General features: G+C 38.9%; 1 protein-coding gene across 1 annotated transcript; it reads left to right on the top strand.

The window, feature by feature from the left end:
* The first annotated feature begins 1,725 nt into the window (after window positions 1–1,725).
* On the top strand, window positions 1,726–19,639 carry LOC138797916 (fibrinogen alpha chain-like). Its single transcript, XM_069978718.1, has 6 exons — window positions 1,726–1,832; window positions 2,259–2,378; window positions 11,138–11,321; window positions 16,005–16,150; window positions 16,233–17,205; window positions 18,782–19,639. Exons 1-6 carry the CDS (start codon window positions 1,776–1,778, stop codon window positions 19,486–19,488), a joined length of 2,187 nt encoding a protein of 728 aa, XP_069834819.1. The 5' UTR covers window positions 1,726–1,775; the 3' UTR covers window positions 19,489–19,639.
* The last annotated feature ends 179 nt before the right edge of the window (window positions 19,640–19,818 follow it).

The following is a 19,818-nucleotide window of genomic DNA, read 5'->3' as shown; positions in this document are numbered from 1 at the left end:
CCGATACACCGCACTCCTGGGGGCCGGTACACCGCACTCCTGGGGGCCGGTACACCACACTCCTGGGGGCAGGTACACCGCACTCCTGGGGGCCGATACACCGCACTCCTGGGGGCCGGTACACCGCACTCCTGGGGGCCGGTACACCGCACTCCTGGGGGCCGATACACCGCACTCCTGGGGGCCGATACACCGCACTCCTGGGGGCCGATACACCGCACTCCTGGGGGCCGGTACACCGCACTCCTGGGGGCCGATACACCGCACTCCTGGGGGCCAGTACACCACACTCCTGGGGCAGGTACACCACACTCCTGGGGCAGGTACACCACACTCCTGGGGCAGGTACACCACACTCCTGGGGGCCAGTACACCACACTCCTGGGGGCCAGTACACCACACTCCTGGGGCAGGTACACCACACTCCTGGGGCAGGTACACCACACTCCTGGGGGCCAGTACACCACACTCCTGGGGGCCAGTACACCGCACTCCTAGGGGTTGGTACACCACACTCCTGGGGCAGGTACACCACACTCCTGGGGCAGGTACACCACACTTCTGGGGGCCAGTACACCACACTCCTGGGGGCCAGTACACCACACTCCTGGGGGCAGGTACACCACACTCCTGGGGGCAGGTACACCACACTCCTGGGGCAGGTACACCACACTCCTGGGGGCAGGTACACCACACTCCTGGGGGCCAGTACACCACACTCCTGGGGGCAGGTACACCACACTCCTGGGGGCAGGTACACCACACTCCTGGGGCAGGTACACCACACTCCTGGGGGCAGGTACACCACACTCCTGGGGGCAGGTACACCACACTCCTGGGGGCCAGTACACCACACTCCTGGGGGCAGGTACACCACACTCCTGGGGGCAGGTACACCACACTCCTGGGGCAGGTACACCACACTCCTGGGGGCCAGTACACCACACTCCTGGGGGCAGGTACACCACACTCCTGGGGCAGGTACACCACACTCCTGGGGGCCAGTACACCACACTCCTGGGGGCAGGTACACCACACTCCTGGGGGCAGGTACACCACACTCCTGGGGGCAGGTACACCACACTCCTGGGGCAGGTACACCACACTTCTGGGGGCCACACTGCAATATTCACTGCCAACAAGAGGCCTAGAAAGAATACCGCTACCATAAGAGATTGCAAAACCTCCATTTATATGATATCGATATAGTCTAGAGTGGCGTACTACTGGTCCCAGGAGCACAGTGCGGTATCTGGAATGACCCAGAACCCCTAGGTCCCCCCTACATGGGAGACCCATACAGATCATTGCCTCCTTATAATAGTGTAACCAGTGCAGGCCTGGCATCCGGCTCTCTCCATCCGGTAACTTTCCCCAGGCCGTTCATTGTGTCCGTTGTGATGTCCCCATCATACTCCTCTTCATTCCTGGTAACTGTATCATGGCTGGAGAACATTTTGGGAAATCAGTGTCCGTTCATTAATGATTAGAGAACGGCCATGATGCCTCTTCCACCTGTTTACTGGTTTTGTCCCACGCTTTTTATCTTTCTTACATGTTTTTTTCTTTTCTAGTTACAATGCGGGAACATCAGGTCAGAGATCGTGGGGTCAGTGGGGTCAGAGCTTGAGCAATCGTGAGCAGGACGGGAGCGGCCAGAGGTCCTATTAGCTCGGTAAACAGAGCCGGATGGAGCAACCAGTTCAGACTGGTGAGCCGCCTTATAAAGGACCCCGGGACCCGGAGCCCACACGAGATCCTTCAGCCAAAGCAACATGAAGCTGAGAGCAGCACTGGTCGCCTTGTGGCTCTGCCTTGTGGCCGTTGCTCGGGTAGGACACGATTATTCTATATAATGTTCTATAAGTATTTATATATATAGATAAATAACAGGACTTTATTACTGGTACAACAGCTCACCTAGCCGGGGGGTCATGCTCTGTATTCTAGTTTCATCAGGGACGCCATACGCCATAATGCAGCACGTCACCCTGGACGTTCCTTGTAGAACATATTGTTGTTACTGTTTATGTGGCGTCAGGCCGAGCCCTCGCGCTCATCTACCTGATAATATAGTTATATCAGATGCTGAATTCACACGACTAGAAGCAGATACTAGGATGAAGCATAGACTAATGATTATATATAGAGCTCCCAGCAATATCAATGGGTTTGGCGGCTCTAATGTCTGGGGTTCTTAGCCCTGTTATATACCAGTCACTCTGATGATATATCAATCTGTATTGTCTCTGCATTAGTCACAGGAGACCTTCGAGGAAGCCGGAGCAACTGGTCGTGGCCCCCGACTTACAGAACAGAAAGCTGATGGCGGATGCAAGCAAGAAAGTAACTGGCAAGTCTGTGCGGATGATGACTGGGTACGGCTGCTCTATACGTCAGCAAGTCTATAATACATTACAGCAAATGATACTGTTAGTCCTAGCGCTCCCAGATTCCTACTCTCACTCCCCCATCCATCAGACAGGTGCTAAGGCTTCTGCATTACTACATTAGTATATTAGTACATTATTATATTAGTATATTACTACATTAGTATATTAGTATATTACTACATTAGTATATTAGTACATTAGTATATTAGTATATTTGTACATTAGTATATTAGTATATTACTACATTAGTATATTAGTACATTAGTATATTTGCACATTAGTATATTTGTACATTAGTATATTTGCACATTAGTATATTTGTACATTAGTATATTTGTGCATTAGTATATTAGTATAGTAGTATATTTACACATTATTTTATTTGCACATTAGTATATTTGTACATTAGTATAGTAGTATATTTGTACATTAGTATAGTAGTATATTTGTACATTAGTATAGTAGTATATTTGCACATTATATTTGCACATTAGTATATTAGCACATTAGTATATTTGTACATTAGTATAGTAGTATATTTGCACATTATTATATTTGCACATTAGTATATTTGTACATTAGTATAGTAGTATATTTGCACATTAGTATATTAGTACATTAGTATAGTAGTATATTTGCACATTATTATATTTGCACATTAGTATATTAGTACATTAGTATAGTAGTATATTTGCACATTATTATATTTGCACATTAGTATATTAATATATTTGCACATTAGTATATTTGTACATTAGTATAGTAGTATATTTGCACATTATTATATTTGCACATTAGTATATTTGCACATTATTATATTTGCACATTAGTATACTTGTACATTAGTACATTAGTATATTTGTACATTAGTATAGTAGTATATTTGCACATTATATTTGCACATTAGTATAGTAGTATATTTGCACATAAGTATATTTGTACATTAGTATATTTGCACATTAGTATAGTAGTATATTTGCACATTAGTATATTTGTACATTAGTATAGTAGTATATTTGCACATTAGTATATTTGTACATTAGTATAGTAGTATATTTGCACATTATTATATTTGCACATTAGTATATTTGTACATTAGTATATTTGTACATTAGTATAGTAGTATATTTGCACATTATTATATTTGCACATTAGTATACTTGTACATTAGTACATTAGTATATTTGTACATTAGTATAGTAGTATATTTGCACATTATTATATTTGCACATTAGTATACTTGTACATTAGTACATTAGTATATTTGTACATTAGTATAGTAGTATATTTGTACATTATTATATTTGCACATTAGTATAGTAGTATATTTGCACATTATTATATTTGCACATTAGTATACTTGTACATTAGTATATTAGTACATTAGTATATTAGTATATTTGCACATTAGTATATTAGTACATTAGTATAGTAGTATATTTGTACATTATTATATTTGCACATTAGTATATTAGTATATTTGCACATTAGTATATTAGTACATTAGTATAGTAGTATATTTGTACATTATTATATTTGCACATTAGTATATTAGTATATTTGCACATTAGTATATTAGTACATTAGTATAGTAGTATATTTGTACATTATTATATTTGCACATTAGTATATTAGTATATTTGCACATTAGTATATTTGTACATTAGTATAGTAGTATATTTGTACATTAGTATATTAGTACATTAGTATAGTAGTATATTTGCACATTGTTATATTTGCACATTGTTATATTTGCACATTAGTATATTTGTACATTAGTATATTTGTACATTAGTATATTTGCACATTAGTATATTTGTACATTAGTATAGTAGTATATTTGCACATTAGTATATTTGTACATTAGTATATTTGTACATTAGTATAGTAGTATATTTGCACATTAGTATATTTGCACATTAGTATATTAGTATATTTGCACATTAGTATATTAGTACATTAGTATAGTAGTATATTTGTACATTATTATATTTGCACATTAGTATATTAGTATATTTGCACATTAGTATATTAGTACATTAGTATAGTAGTATATTTGTACATTATTATATTTGCACATTAGTATATTAGTATATTTGCACATTAGTATATTTGTACATTAGTATAGTAGTATATTTGTACATTAGTATATTAGTACATTAGTATAGTAGTATATTTGCACATTGTTATATTTGCACATTGTTATATTTGCACATTAGTATATTTGTACATTAGTATATTTGTACATTAGTATATTTGCACATTAGTATATTTGTACATTAGTATAGTAGTATATTTGTACATTAGTATATTAGTACATTAGTATAGTAGTATATTTGCACATTGTTATATTTGCACATTGTTATATTTGCACATTAGTATATTTGTACATTAGTATATTTGTACATTAGTATATTTGCACATTAGTATATTTGTACATTAGTATAGTAGTATATTTGCACATTAGTATATTTGCACATTAGTATATTTGTACATTAGTATATTTGTACATTAGCATATTTGCACATTAGTATATTAGTACATTAGTATACTTGTACATTATTATATTTGCACATTAGTATATTAGTACATTAGTATACTTGTACATTAGTATAGTAGTATATTTGCACATTATTATATTTGCACATTAGTATATTTGTACATTAGTATACTTGTACATTAGTATAGTAGTATATTTGCACATTAGTATATTTGTACATTATTATATTTTCACATTAGTATATTTGTACATTAGTATATTTGTGCATTAGTATATTAGTATATTTGCACATTAGTATATTAGTACATTAGTATACTTGTACATTAGTATAGTAGTATATTTGCACATTAGTATATTAGTACATTAGTATAGTAGTATATTTGCACATTATTATATTTGTACATTAGTATATTTGTGCATTAGTATAGTAGTATATTTGCACATTAGTATATTTGTACATTAGTACATTAGTATATTTGTACATTAGTATAGTAGTATATTTGCACATTAGTATATTAGTACATTAGTATAGTAGTATATTTGCACATTAGTATATTAGTACATTAGTATAGTAGTATATTTGCACATTAGTATATTAGTACATTAGTATAGTAGTATATTTGCACATTAGTATATTTGTACATTAGTACATTAGTATATTTGTACATTAGTATATTTGCACATTAGTATATTTGTACATTAGTATATTTGCACATTAGTATATTAGCACATTAGTATATTTGTACATTAGTATAGTAGTATATTTGCACATTATTATATTTGCACATTAGTATATTTGTACATTAGTACATTAGTATATTTGTACATTAGTATAGTAGTATATTTGCACATTATATTTGCACATTAGTATATTAGCACATTAGTATATTTGTACATTAGTATAGTAGTATATTTGCACATTAGTATATTTGTACATTAGTATAGTAGTATATTTGCACATTATATTTGCACATTAGTATAGTAGTATATTTGCACATTAGTATATTTGTACATTAGTATAGTAGTATATTTGCACATTATTATATTTGCACATTAGTATATTTGTACATTAGTATATTTGTACATTAGTATAGTAGTATATTAGCACATTAGTATATTTGTACATTAGTATAGTAGTATATTTGCACATTAGTATATTTGTACATTAGTATAGTAGTATATTTGCACATTATATTTGCACATTAGTATAGTAGTATATTTGCACATTAGTATATTTGTACATTAGTATAGTAGTATATTTGCACATTATTATATTTGCACATTAGTATATTTGTACATTATTATATTTGCACATTAGTATATTAGTATATTTGCACATTATTATATTTGCACATTAGTATATTAGTACATTATTATATTTTCACATTAGTATATTTGTACATTAGTATATTAGTATATTTGCACATTAGTATATTAGTACATTAGTATATTAGTATATTTGCACATTAGTATATTTGTACATTAGTATATTTGCACATTAGTAAATTTGTACATTAGTATATTTGTGCATTAGTATATTAGTATAGTAGTATATTTGCACATTAGTATATTTGCACATTATTATATTTGCACATTAGTATATTAGTACATTAGTATAGTAGTATATTTGCACATTAGTATATTAGTACATTAGTATAGTAGTATATTTGCACATTAGTATATTTGTACATTAGTATAGTAGTATATTTGCACATTAGTATATTTGCACATTAGTATATTAGTATATTTGCACATTATTATATTTGCACATTAGTATATTAGTACATTAGTATAGTAGTATATTTGCACATTATTATATTTGCACATTAGTATATTAGTACATTAGTATAGTAGTATATTTGCACATTATTATATTTGCACATTAGTATATTTGTACATTAGTATACTTGTGCATTAGTATAGTAGTATATTTGCACATTATTATATTTGTACATTAGTATATTTGTGCATTAGTATATTAGTATATTAGTACATTAGTATAGTAGTATATTTGCACATTATTATATTTGCACATTAGTATATTAGTATATTTGCACATTATTATATTTGCACATTAGTATATTAGTATATTTGCACATTATTATATTTGCACATTAGTATATTTGTACATTAGTATAGTAGTATATTTGCACATTAGTATATTTGTACATTAGTATATTTGCACATTAGTAAATTTGTACATTAGTATATTTGTGCATTAGTATATTAGTATAGTAGTATATTTGCACATTAGTATATTTGCACATTATTATATTTGCACATTAGTATATTAGTACATTAGTATATTTGCACATTAGTATATTTGTACATTAGTATATTTGCACATTAGTATATTTGTACATTAGTATATTTGCACATTAGTATATTAGTATATTTGCACATTAGTATATTTGCACATTAGTATATTTGTACATTAGTATAGTAGTATATTTGCACATTATTATATTTGTACATTAGTATATTAGTATATTTGCACATTATTATATTTGTACATTAGTATATTAGTACATTAGTATATTAGTATATTTGCACATTATTATATTTGCACATTAGTATATTTGCACATTATTATATTTGCACATTAGTATATTAGTATATTTGCACATTATTATATTTGCACATTAGTATATTAGTATATTTGCACATTATTATATTTGCACATTAGTATATTTGTACATTAGTATACTTGTGCATTAGTACATTAGTATATTTGTACGTTAGTAGGCTATGTTCACACAACGTAAGTTCCGTGGCAATCACGGCCGTTGTTACAACGGCCATGATTCCCACGGAACTTTTGTAGTGCTGCCTTCTGAGGGAATCCCGGCCGGAGTGTATACACATAGGGGGACATTTGTGAACGGTCCGCCCGAGGTGTACGCCAGGGAGAAGGTGCAGATTCGCCCCTTCTCCATGCTGTACGCCTGCCGTATGCCCTGCTCACCCGATGTTGTGCGCCTCTTAGTGCATCCTTTAGGGGGAAAGGGGGAAAGGGGCGGGACCTAATGTACTTGTACTCCGGTCTTCCTAAATCCCCCCCATAGTATACACTCCGGCCAGGATCCCTAGTGGCGCCGTAGAAAACTGACAGTGCACACAGCGGTGCTAAAGATCATCCGTCCGGTACTGCAGATTCTGGCCGGGAGGATCTTTTCTGAGACTGTTAGTTCGGTGACCCGGCCAGGTCAGGAAACAGCCGGTCTCTTACGTAGTGTGAACATAGCCATTTAGTAGTATATTAGTACATTTGTACATTAGTATCTTCTTATATTTGTGTAAGAGGGGTTATAGCTATAAGGATTATATACTATCTGCAGGGTAATAAGTGTATGAGGGGTTATAGCTATAAGGATCATATACTATCTGCAGGGTAATAAGTGTATGAGGGATTATAGCTATAAGGGATTATATACTATCTGCAGGGTAATAAGTGTATGAGGGGTTATAGCTATAAGGATATATATTATCTGCAGGGTAATAAGTGTATGAGGGATTATAGCTATAAGGTATTATATACTATCTGCAGGGTAATAAGTGTATGAGGGGTTATAGCTATAAGGATATATATTATCTGCAGGGTAATAAGTGTATGAGGGGTTATAGCTATAAGGATATATACTATCTGCAGGGTAATAAGTGTATGAGGGGTTATAGCTATAAGGACTATATACTATCTGCAGGGTAATAAGTGTATGAGGGGTTATAGCTATAAGGATATATATTATCTGCAGGGTAATAAGTGTATGAGGGGTTATAGCTATAAGGATATATATTATCTGCAGGGTAATAAGTGTATGAGGGGGTTATAGCTATAAGGGATTATATACTATCTGCAGGGTAATAAGTGTATGAGGGGTTATAGCTATAAGGGATTATATACTATCTGCAGGGTAATAAGTGTATGAGGGGTTATAGCTATAAGAATATATATATTATCTGCAGGGTAATAAGTGTATGAGGGGTTATAGCTATAAGGATATATACTATCTGCAGGGTAATAAGTGTATGAGGGGCAGGGGCGGATTAACTTTACCATAGGCCCTGGGCTGTTCACCAAGCCTGGGTCCCCCCACCCCACTGTAACTATGGCAGCACTAGCCTGGCGTTCATAGTACAGGACAGATAATGTCATGATTTGTGCAAAATTGCCATAAAAAAACTGTGATTTTTGCAAATCATGGCGGAAGTGTAGCCAGGAGACAATACACCACTGAAAGTATTAGTCTTTTTGCGTGGTCATGGGCCCCCCAGGAGCTCAGGGCCCCGGCCTGCCGGCCGAAACGCCCCTATTATGATCCACTACTGATGAGGGGTTATAGCTATAAGGATATATATACTATCTGCAGGGTAATAAGTGTATGAGGGGTTATAGCTATAAGGGACTATATACTATCTGCAGGGTAATAAGTGTATGAGGGGTTATAGCTATAAGGATATATATACTATCTGCAGGGTAATAAGTGTATGAGGGGTATAGCTATAAGGATTATATACTATCTGCAGGGTAATAAGTGTATGAGGGGTTATAGCTATAAGGATTATATACTATCTGCAGGGTAATAAGTGTATGAGGGGTTATAGCTATAAGGGATTATATACTATCTGCAGGGTAATAAGTGTATGAGGGGTTATAGCTATAAGGATTATATAGTATCTGCAGGGTAATAAGTATATGAGGGATTATAGCTATAAGGGATTATATAATATCTGCAGGGTAATAAGTGTATGAGGGGTTATAGCTATAAGGATATATACTATCTGCAGGGTAATAAATGTATGAGGGGTTATAGCTATAAGGATATATACTATCTGCAGGGTAATAAGTATATGAGGGGTTATAGCTATAAGGGACTATATACTATCTGCAGGGTAATAAGTGTATGAGGGGTTATAGCTATAAGGATATATACTATCTGCAGGGTAATAAGTGTATGAGGGGTTATAGCTATAAGGATATATATTATCTACAGGGTAATAAGTATATGAGGGGTTATAGCTATAAGGATATATATTATCTGCAGGGTAATAAGTATATGAGGGGTTATAGCTATAAGGATATATACTATCTGCAGGGTAATAAGTATATGAGGGGTTATAGCTATAAGGATTATATACTATCTGCAGGGTAATAAGTATATGAGGGGTTATAGCTATAAGGATACATACTATCTGCAGGGTAATAAGTATATGAGGGGTTATAGCTATAAGGATATATACTATCTGCAGGGTAATAAGTATATGAGGGGTTATAGCTATAAGGGACTATATACTATCTGCAGGGTAATAAGTGTATGAGGGATTATAGCTATAAGGATATATACTATCTGCAGGGTAATAAGTGTATGAGGGGTTATAGCTATAAGGGACTATATACTATCTGCAGGGTAATAAGTGTATGAGTGGTTATAGCTATAAGGATATATATTATCTGCAGGGTAATAAGTGTATGAGGGGTTATAGCTATAAGGATATATACTATCTGCAGGGTAATAAGTATATGAGGGGTTATATCTATAAGGATATATATTATCTGCAGGGTAATAAGTATATGAGGGGTTATATCTATAAGGATATATATTATCTGCAGGGTAATAAGTATATGAGGGGTTATAGCTATAAGGGACTATATACTATCTGCAGGGTAATAAGTGTATGGGGGTTATAGCTATAAGGATTATATACTATCTGCAGGGTAATAAGTATATGAGGGGTTATAGCTATAAGGATTATATAGTATCTGCAGGGTAATAGGTATATGAGGGGCTATAGCTATAAGGATTATATACTATCTGCAGGGTAATAAGTATATGAGGGGTTATATCTATAAGGATATATATTATCTGCAGGGTAATAAGTATATGAGGGGTTATAGCTATAAGGATATATACTATCTGCAGGGTAATAAGTATATGAGGGGTTATAGCTATAAGGGACTATATACTATCTGCAGGGTAATAAGTGTATGAGGGGTTATAGCTATAAGGATATATACTATCTGCAGGGTAATAAGTATATGAGGGGTTATAGCTATAAGGGACTATATACTATCTGCAGGGTAATAAGTGTATGGGGGTTATAGCTATAAGGATTATATACTATCTGCAGGGTAATAAGTATATGAGGGGTTATAGCTATAAGGATATATACTATCTGCAGGGTAATAAGTGTATGAGGGGTTATAGTTATAAGGGATCATATACAAATATCCATCTCTCCTCTGCAGGGTCCTAAATGTCCTTCCGGATGCAGAATTCAAGGTTTATCAGACAAGACGGACAAAGAATTTAACACCAGAATTGATGCAATTAAGAAAAAACTAAAGGACAGTGAAACCAGTTATGAATCTATCGACATCAGAACCAAAGAAACCTATAAACAACTCAAGGATAACCTGGTGGCTGCCCAGCGTAAGTACCAGTGGTGTGTGTGACATCAGTGGGGTGCGTGACATCAGTGGTGTGTGTGACATCAGTGGTGTGTGTGACATCAGCGTTGTGTGACATCAGCGTTGTGTGACATCAGTGGTGTGTGTGACATCAACGGTGTGTGACATCAGTGGTGTGTGACATCAGTGGTGTGTGACATTAGTGGTGTGTGTGACATCAGTGGTGTGTGACATCAGTGGTGTGTGTGACATTAGTGGTGTGTGTGACATTAGTGGTGTGTGTGACATCAGTGGTGTGTGTGACATCAGCGGTGTGTGTGATATCAGTGGTGTGTGTGACATCAGGAGAGCGCCAGGTTACAGGAAACATATCAGGTTCCATTTACTTTGTTGTTACATTCTTGTCTCTCTCATGTAACATCAGTAGTCGCTGGCATCGGCCAGAGCCCCCCTGGGACATAGTGGTATAGGGGTCAGGAGCTTTTCCAATGCTAAATGTAAAACAAAATGGGAACAAATGTGTTGAGCACTGGAGATGCAAATCTACTTCATTAGTGTCTGACCTGATATTGGGGCAGACCTGCCTGCCTCATGTGACCACCAGCTTGCCATGCGTGACCATAGAGCCCAAACCTAATGTCCCAGGGGGGCTCTGGCCGATGCCACTGAATACTGATGTTACATAGGAGAGAGACAAGGATGTAACAGCAAAGTATATGGAACCTGATATGTTTCCTGTAACCTGGTGCTCTCCTGATGTCACACACCGCTGATGTCACACACACCGCTGATGTCACACACACCACTTATGTCACACATCAGTGATATCACAGTATGGGTGGAATCGGTAGTATCGGTAGTATGGGTGGTATCGGTAGTATCAGTAGTATGGGTGATAGCGGTAGTATTGGTAGCATCAGTAGTATGGGTGGTATCGGTAGTATCAGTAGTATGGGTGGTATCAGTAGTATGGGTGGTATCGCTAGTATCAGTAGTATGGGTGGTATCGGTAGTATGGGTGGTATCAGTAGTATGGGTGGTATCGGTAGTATCAGTAGTATGGGTGGTATCGGTAGTATCGGTAGTATGGGTGGTATCGGTAGTATCAGTAGTATGGGTGGTATCAGTAGTATGGGTGGTATCGCTAGTATCAGTAGTATGGGTGGTATCGGTAGTATGGGTGGTATCAGTAGTATGGGTGGTATCGCTAGTATCAGTAGTATGGGTGGTATCGGTAGTATTGTTAGTATCAGTAGTATGGGTGGTATCGGTAGTATCAGTAGTATGGGTGGTATCGGTAGTATCGGTAGTATGGGTGGTATCGGTAGTATCGGTAGTATGGGTGGTATCGGTAATATTGGTGGATATGCTGCTTACTTTGTGCCTCTATAACCCTTGTACCTTCCTATTAGGTGTCCTAGCGTTTAGGGGCTATCCTGCACAGGGTAATGCATCTGCTTGTATCGGTAGTATGGGTAGTATCGGTAGTATGGGTGGTATCTGTAGTATGGGTGGTATCGGTAGTATGGGTGGTATCAGTAGTATGGGTGGTATCGGTAGTATGGGTGGTATCTGTAGTATGGGTGGTATCGGTAGTATCGGTAGTATCGGTGGTATCGGTGGTATCGGTAATATTGGTGGATATGCTGCTTACTTTGTGCCTCTATAACCCTTGTACCTTCCTGTTAGGTGTCCTAGCGTTTAGGGGCTATCCTGCACAGGGTAATGCATCTGCTTGTATCGGTAGTATGGGTAGTATCGGTAGTATGGGTGGTATCTGTAGTATGGGTGGTATCGGTAGAATCAGTAGTATGGGTGGTATCGGTAGTATGGGTGGTATCGGTAGTATCAGTAGTATGGGTGGTATCTGTAGTATGGGTGGTATCTGTAGTATGGGTGGTATCGATAGTATGGGTGGTATCGGTAGAATCTGTAGTATGGGCGGTATTGATAGTATCGGTAGTATGGGTGGTATCGGTAGTATCGGTAGTATGGGTGATATCGGTAATATTGGTGGATATGCTGCTTACTTTGTGCCTCTATAACCCTTGTACCTTCCTGTTAGGTGTCCTAGCGTTTAGGGGCTATCCTGCACAGGGTAATGCATCTGCTTGTATCGGTAGTATGGGTAGTGTCGGTAGTATGGGTGGTATCTGTAGTATGGGTGGTATCGGTAGAATCAGTAGTATGGGTGGTATCGGTAGTATGGGTGGTATCGGTAGTATCAGTAGTATAGGTGGTATCGGTAGTATTGTTAGTATCAGTAGTATGGGTGGTATCGGTAGAATGGGTGGTATCGGTAGTATCGGTAGTATGGGTGGTATCGGTAATATTGGTGGATATGCTGCTTACTTTGTGCCTCTATAACCCTTATACCTTCCTGTTAGGTGTCCTAGCGTTTAGGGGCTATCCTGCTCAGGGTAATGCATCTGCTTGTATCGGTAGTATTGGTAGTATGGGTAGTATCGGTGGTATTGGTAGTATTGGTAGTATGGGTAGTATCGGTAGTATGGGTAGTATCAGTGGTATTGGTTGTATCGGTAGTATGGGTAGTATCGGTAGTATCGGTAGTATTGGTAGTATCGGTGGATACGCTGCTTACTTTGTGCCTCTATTACCCTTGTACCTTCCTGTTGGGGCTATCCTGCACAGGGTAATGCATCTGCTTGTATCGGTAGTATCGGTAGTATGGGTAGTATCGGTAGTATCGGTGGTATTGGTGGTATCGGTAGTATCGGTGGATACGCTGCTTACTTTGTGCCTCTATTACCCTTGTACCTTCCTGTTGGGGCTATCCTGCACAGGGTAATGCATCTGCTTGTATCGGTAGTATTGGTAGTATGGGTAGTATCGGTGGTATCGGTAGTATGGGTGGTATCGGTAATATCGGTGGTATCGGTGGTATTGGTAGTATCGGTGGATACGCTGCTTACTTTGTGCCTCTATTACCCTTGTACCTTCCTGTTGGGGCTATCCTGCACAGGGTAATGCATCTGCTTGTATCGGTAGTATTGGTAGTATGGGTAGTATCGGTGGTATTGGTGGTATCGGTAGTATCGGTGGATACGCTGCTTACTTTGTGCCTCTATTACCCTTGTACCTTCCTGTTGGGGCTATCCTGCACAGGGTAATGCATCTGCTTGTATCGGTAGTATTGGTAGTATGGGTAGTATCGGTGGTATCGGTAGTATGGGTGGTATCGGTAATATCGGTGGTATCGGTGGTATTGGTAGTATCGGTGGATACGCTGCTTACTTTGTGCCTCTATTACCCTTGTACCTTCCTGTTGGGGCTATCCTGCACAGGGTAATGCATCTGCTTGTATCGGTAGTATTGGTAGTATGGGTAGTATCGGTGGTATTGGTGGTATCGGTAGTATCGGTGGATACGCTGCTTACTTTGTGCCTCTATTACCCTTGTACCTTCCTGTTGGGGCTATCCTGCACAGGGTAATGCATCTGCTTGTATCGGTAGTATCGGTAGTATGGGTAGTATCGGTAGTATCGGTGGTATTGGTGGTATTGGTGGTATCGGTAGTATCGGTGGATACGCTGCTTACTTTGTGCCTCTATTACCCTTGTACCTTCCTGTTGGGGCTATCCTGCACAGGGTAATGCATCTGCTTGTATCGGTAGTATCGGTAGTATGGGTAGTATCGGTGGTATCGGTGGTATTGGTAGTATGGGTGGTATCGGTAATATCGGTGGTATCGGTGGTATCGGTAGTATCGGTGGATACGCTTCTTACTTTGTGCCTCTATTACCCTTGTACCTTCCTGTTGGGGCTATCCTGCACAGGGTAATGCATCTGCTTGCATCGGTAGTATCGGTGGTATCGGTAGTATCGGTGGATACGCTGCTTACTTTGTGCCTCTATTACCCTTGTACCTTCCTGTTGGGGCTATCCTGCACAGGGTAATGCATCTGCTTGTATCGGTAGTATGGGTAGTATGGGTAGTATCGGTGGTATCGGTGGTATTGGTGGTATTGGTAATATCGGTAGTATGGGTGGTATCGGTAGTATTACCCTTGTACCTTCCTGTTGGGGCTATCCTGCACAGGGTAATGCATCTGCTTGTATCGGTAGTATTGGTAGTATGGGTAGTATCGGTAGTATCGGTAGTATCGGTGGTATTGGTGGTATCGGTAGTATCGGTGGATACGCTGCTTACTTTGTGCCTCTATTACCCTTGTACCTTCCTGTTGGGGCTATCCTGCACAGGGTAATGCATCTGCTTGTATCGGTAGTATGGGTAGTATGGGTAGTATCGGTGGTATTGGTAGTATTGGTGGTATTGGTAATATCGGTAGTATGGGTGGTATAGGTAGTATTACCCTTGTACCTTCCTGTTGGGGCTATCCTGCTCAGGGTAATGCATCTGCTTGTATCGGTAGTATGGGTAGTATGGGTAGTATCGGTGGTATCGGTAGTATTGGTGGTATTGGTGGTATTGGTAATATCGGTAGTATGGGTAGTATGGGTGGTATCGGTAGTATTACCCTTGTACCTTCCTGTTGGGGCTATCCTGCACAGGGTAATGCATCTGCTTGTATCGGTAGTATGGGTAGTATCGGTGGTATTGGTGGTATTGGTGGTATCGGTAGTATCGGTGGATACGCTGCTTACTTTGTGCCTCTATTACCCTTGTACCTTCCTGTTGGGGCTATCCTGCACAGGGTAATGCATCTGCTTGTGTCTTCTTCAGAGACCGATGGCTCTTACAACCAGGTGTCCGATAACCTAAGGCAGAAAATTGACATTTTGAAAGTAAAAGTTTCCCGGCAAATAGAGCGAATCCAGATGTTACAGAAGAACATCAGAGAGCAGGTGGTGGAGATGAAGCGGCTTGAGGTTAGTCCCAAGTGATCCTCTATATCTCACCCATGGCGGCTCTCCTTCACCCCAGCCACTAACGTTACCCCCTTGTTTGTAGGTCGATATCGATATTAAGCTTCGTGCCTGTAAGGGATCATGTGCCAAGGGGGTGGACTTCAATGTGGATGTGACGAGCTACGAGAACATCCAGAAACAGCTCCTACAGGCCGAGTCCACCGATCTGAGGCCAAACATCAACCCTCTCCCCATCCTGAAGATGAAGCCCATGAAGGATTCCACCGTCGACTCCAGATACAAAACTCTGGCTCAGGAGAAGGAAAAGTATCCCATGTTCTCGGACATTAACCAATATTCCTTTGTGCTAGAAGGGAAATTGGGAAAAGAGGTAACGGGGCAGCCGACGTCTACTAAGTATGTCCCTAATGTGGCGGGGGGTCTGCCGTCTCAGACCACTGACTTTGTCATCTATGGGGATCCGAGCGGACAGCCCAGTAAGGCGGGGGCAGGGGCTTCAGCTAGCCGCACTATTTCATGTACTAAAACCATTCAAAAGAGAATTACCAGGGGGCCGACTGGAACCAAGGAGGAGATCAGTGAGGTATGGAGCGGTGGAGAAGAGTGTGAGCGACTAGAGAAGCTGAAGGAAGAAGGAAAGGGGGAGCTAGGAGCCGACGGCACCTACAACATTCGGGTCACAGGGGGATCGAGCACCGGAGGGATCGACCTCCCAACCTGGGAAGACTTTGTTAGCGGCAAGACGATGAGCAGCACCAAAACCCAGGGCTCTATCACTGGAGACGATGAGTTTGATGACTTTAGCCACATAGATCACGGCTCTCCCAGCTTCACACCTGTGAAAACCAAAGCCACCTCTAGCTCCACATCTACCAAGACAGTATACAGCAGTAGCAGCGCAAAGGACGGGTACCAGTCAAAGCAAGTCAAGAGCGGGCCCGTATTCGAAGACCTTGGCCCGATCCAGCATGAAAACAGCGAGGAAGACACCCCAGATTTTGGGGCCCGCACTGTGCAGACAGGAGTGAAAGTGACTGGAGATTACACTGGGACAGGTAAATCCAAGTCATAGATACAGCGCTAGCGTCAGATAGTGAGTCCGGAAAACACATAAGTCACCACTATAACAACATATCCAGCAGGATGCTTACAGAGGAGGAACAAGGATCTGCAGTCACACGCTAGGAAACAGGACACAAGCCCTCCCGTTAGACGCGGCCCACTCCTCGGGTTATACCAGGAACCGCTTATTAAACCATATCACCCATTTAGAACATCACTAAGATGAAGAAGAACTCTAAGACCCTTGTAGACACAATCAGCAAAAAGCCAGAAAAGATGCTGCAAATACCAAACACTTAGTAATCGTACACATCTAGGGAGCAGAATAAGCCATGTCTGACTAGTAACCATAAGAATACACAGTACATACATATACATACATACACAGTACATACATATATATACACAGTACATACATACACATACACAGTACATACATACACAATATATACATATATATACACAGTACATACATACACAGTACATACATACACATACACAGTACATACATACACAATATATACATACACAGTACATACATACACATACACAGTACATACATACACAATATATACATACATACACAGTACATACATATATATACACAGTACATACATACACATACACAGTACATACATACACAATATATACATATATATACACAGTACATACATACACAGTACATACATACACAATATATACATACACAGTACATACATATACATACACAGTACATACATACACAATATATACATACACAATATATACATACACAATATATACATACACAGTACATACATACACATACACAGTACATACATACACAATATATACATACACAATATATACATACAAAGTACATACATATATATATACACAGTACATACATACACATACACAGTACATACATACACAATATATACATACACAATATATACATACACAGTACATACATATATATATACACAGTACATACATACACATACACAGTACATACATACACAGTACATACATACACAGTACATACATATATATACACAGTACATACATATATATATACACAGTACATACATACACATACACAGTACATACATACACAATATATACATATATATACACAGTACATACATACACAGTACATACATACACAATATATACATACACAGTACATACATATACATACACAGTACATACATACACAATATATACATACACAATATATACATACACAATATATACATACACAGTACATACATACACAATATATACATACACAATATATACATACACAGTACATACATACACAATATATACATACACAGTACATACATACACAATATATACATACACAGTACATACATATATATACACAGTACATACATACACATACACAGTACATACATACACAGTACATACATATATATACACAGTACATACATACACAATATATACATACACAGTACATACATACACAGAACATACATACACATACACAGTACATACATACACATACACAGTACATAGGAGAATAAAGCGGGTAACATGCAGATGACATGCATTTCTTTTTAGACTGTGCTGATATCCTCCACAAACACAGTTCTGGGGCCAAAAGTGGCATTTTCACAATCAGGCCTGAAGGATCCAATAAAGACCTGTCAGTGTTCTGCGACCAAGACACCCAGTTAGGAGGATGGATCTTACTCCAACAAAGGGAAGACGGATCTGTCAACTTTAACAGAACGTGGCAAGACTACAAGACTGGATTTGGATGTGTGGATGCGTCCGGGAGAGGAGAACTGTGGCTGGGCAATGAGAACGTCCATCTCCTCAGCCAAAAAGAGACCATATTGAGAATAGAGTTAGAAGACTGGTCGGGGAATCAGGTGATTGCAGAATACAATTTCCGCCTGGGATCTGAGGTGGAGGGATATGCTCTTACTGTCAGCGACTATGAAGGATCTGCCGGAGACGCCCTGGTGGAAGGATCGAAAGACGACCGACAATTCACCGCTCACAGCAACATGAGGTTCAGCACCTTCGATAGGGACAGTGACAAGTGGGAGGAGAACTGTGCCGAGATGTACGGAGGGGGGTGGTGGTATAACAACTGCCAGGCCGCCAACCTCAATGGCATCTACTATAATGGCGGCCACTATGATCCCAGGAATAACGTCCCATACGAGGCAGAAAACGGGGTGGTTTGGGTGTTGTTCAGACCAGCCGATTACTCTCTAAAAACTGTGAGAATGAAGATTCGACCTGTGGAAACTGCATAAAAGTGTTTATATATATATATATATATATATATATATATATATATATATCCTATTGCACTCCCATAAGCACCGTTGTATTATGTGTTTTTATTGTTCCCGCATCTCTGTATAGCGACTGTATCTGAAAAGACGACTAAAGAACTTCCATTAACTCTTTGTTGTCTGCTTTTTGTTCTTATGCAAAGTATGTGATAGCCGAACAGGCTGTATATAGCCTAGCCGTATACCCCTATAGCCGTATAGTCAGCTGTTATATCCTGTATATACTATATGGTAGCAGGATATATGTGGCCTGGCCGTATACCCCTATATACTATATGGTAGCAGGAT

Source organism: Dendropsophus ebraccatus, chromosome 7 (genome assembly GCF_027789765.1).
Source record: "Dendropsophus ebraccatus isolate aDenEbr1 chromosome 7, aDenEbr1.pat, whole genome shotgun sequence".
NCBI lineage: Eukaryota > Metazoa > Chordata > Amphibia > Anura > Hylidae > Dendropsophus > Dendropsophus ebraccatus.
Note: the sequence above shows the minus strand (reverse complement) of the source record. Positions and strands in the feature narration are given on the sequence as shown.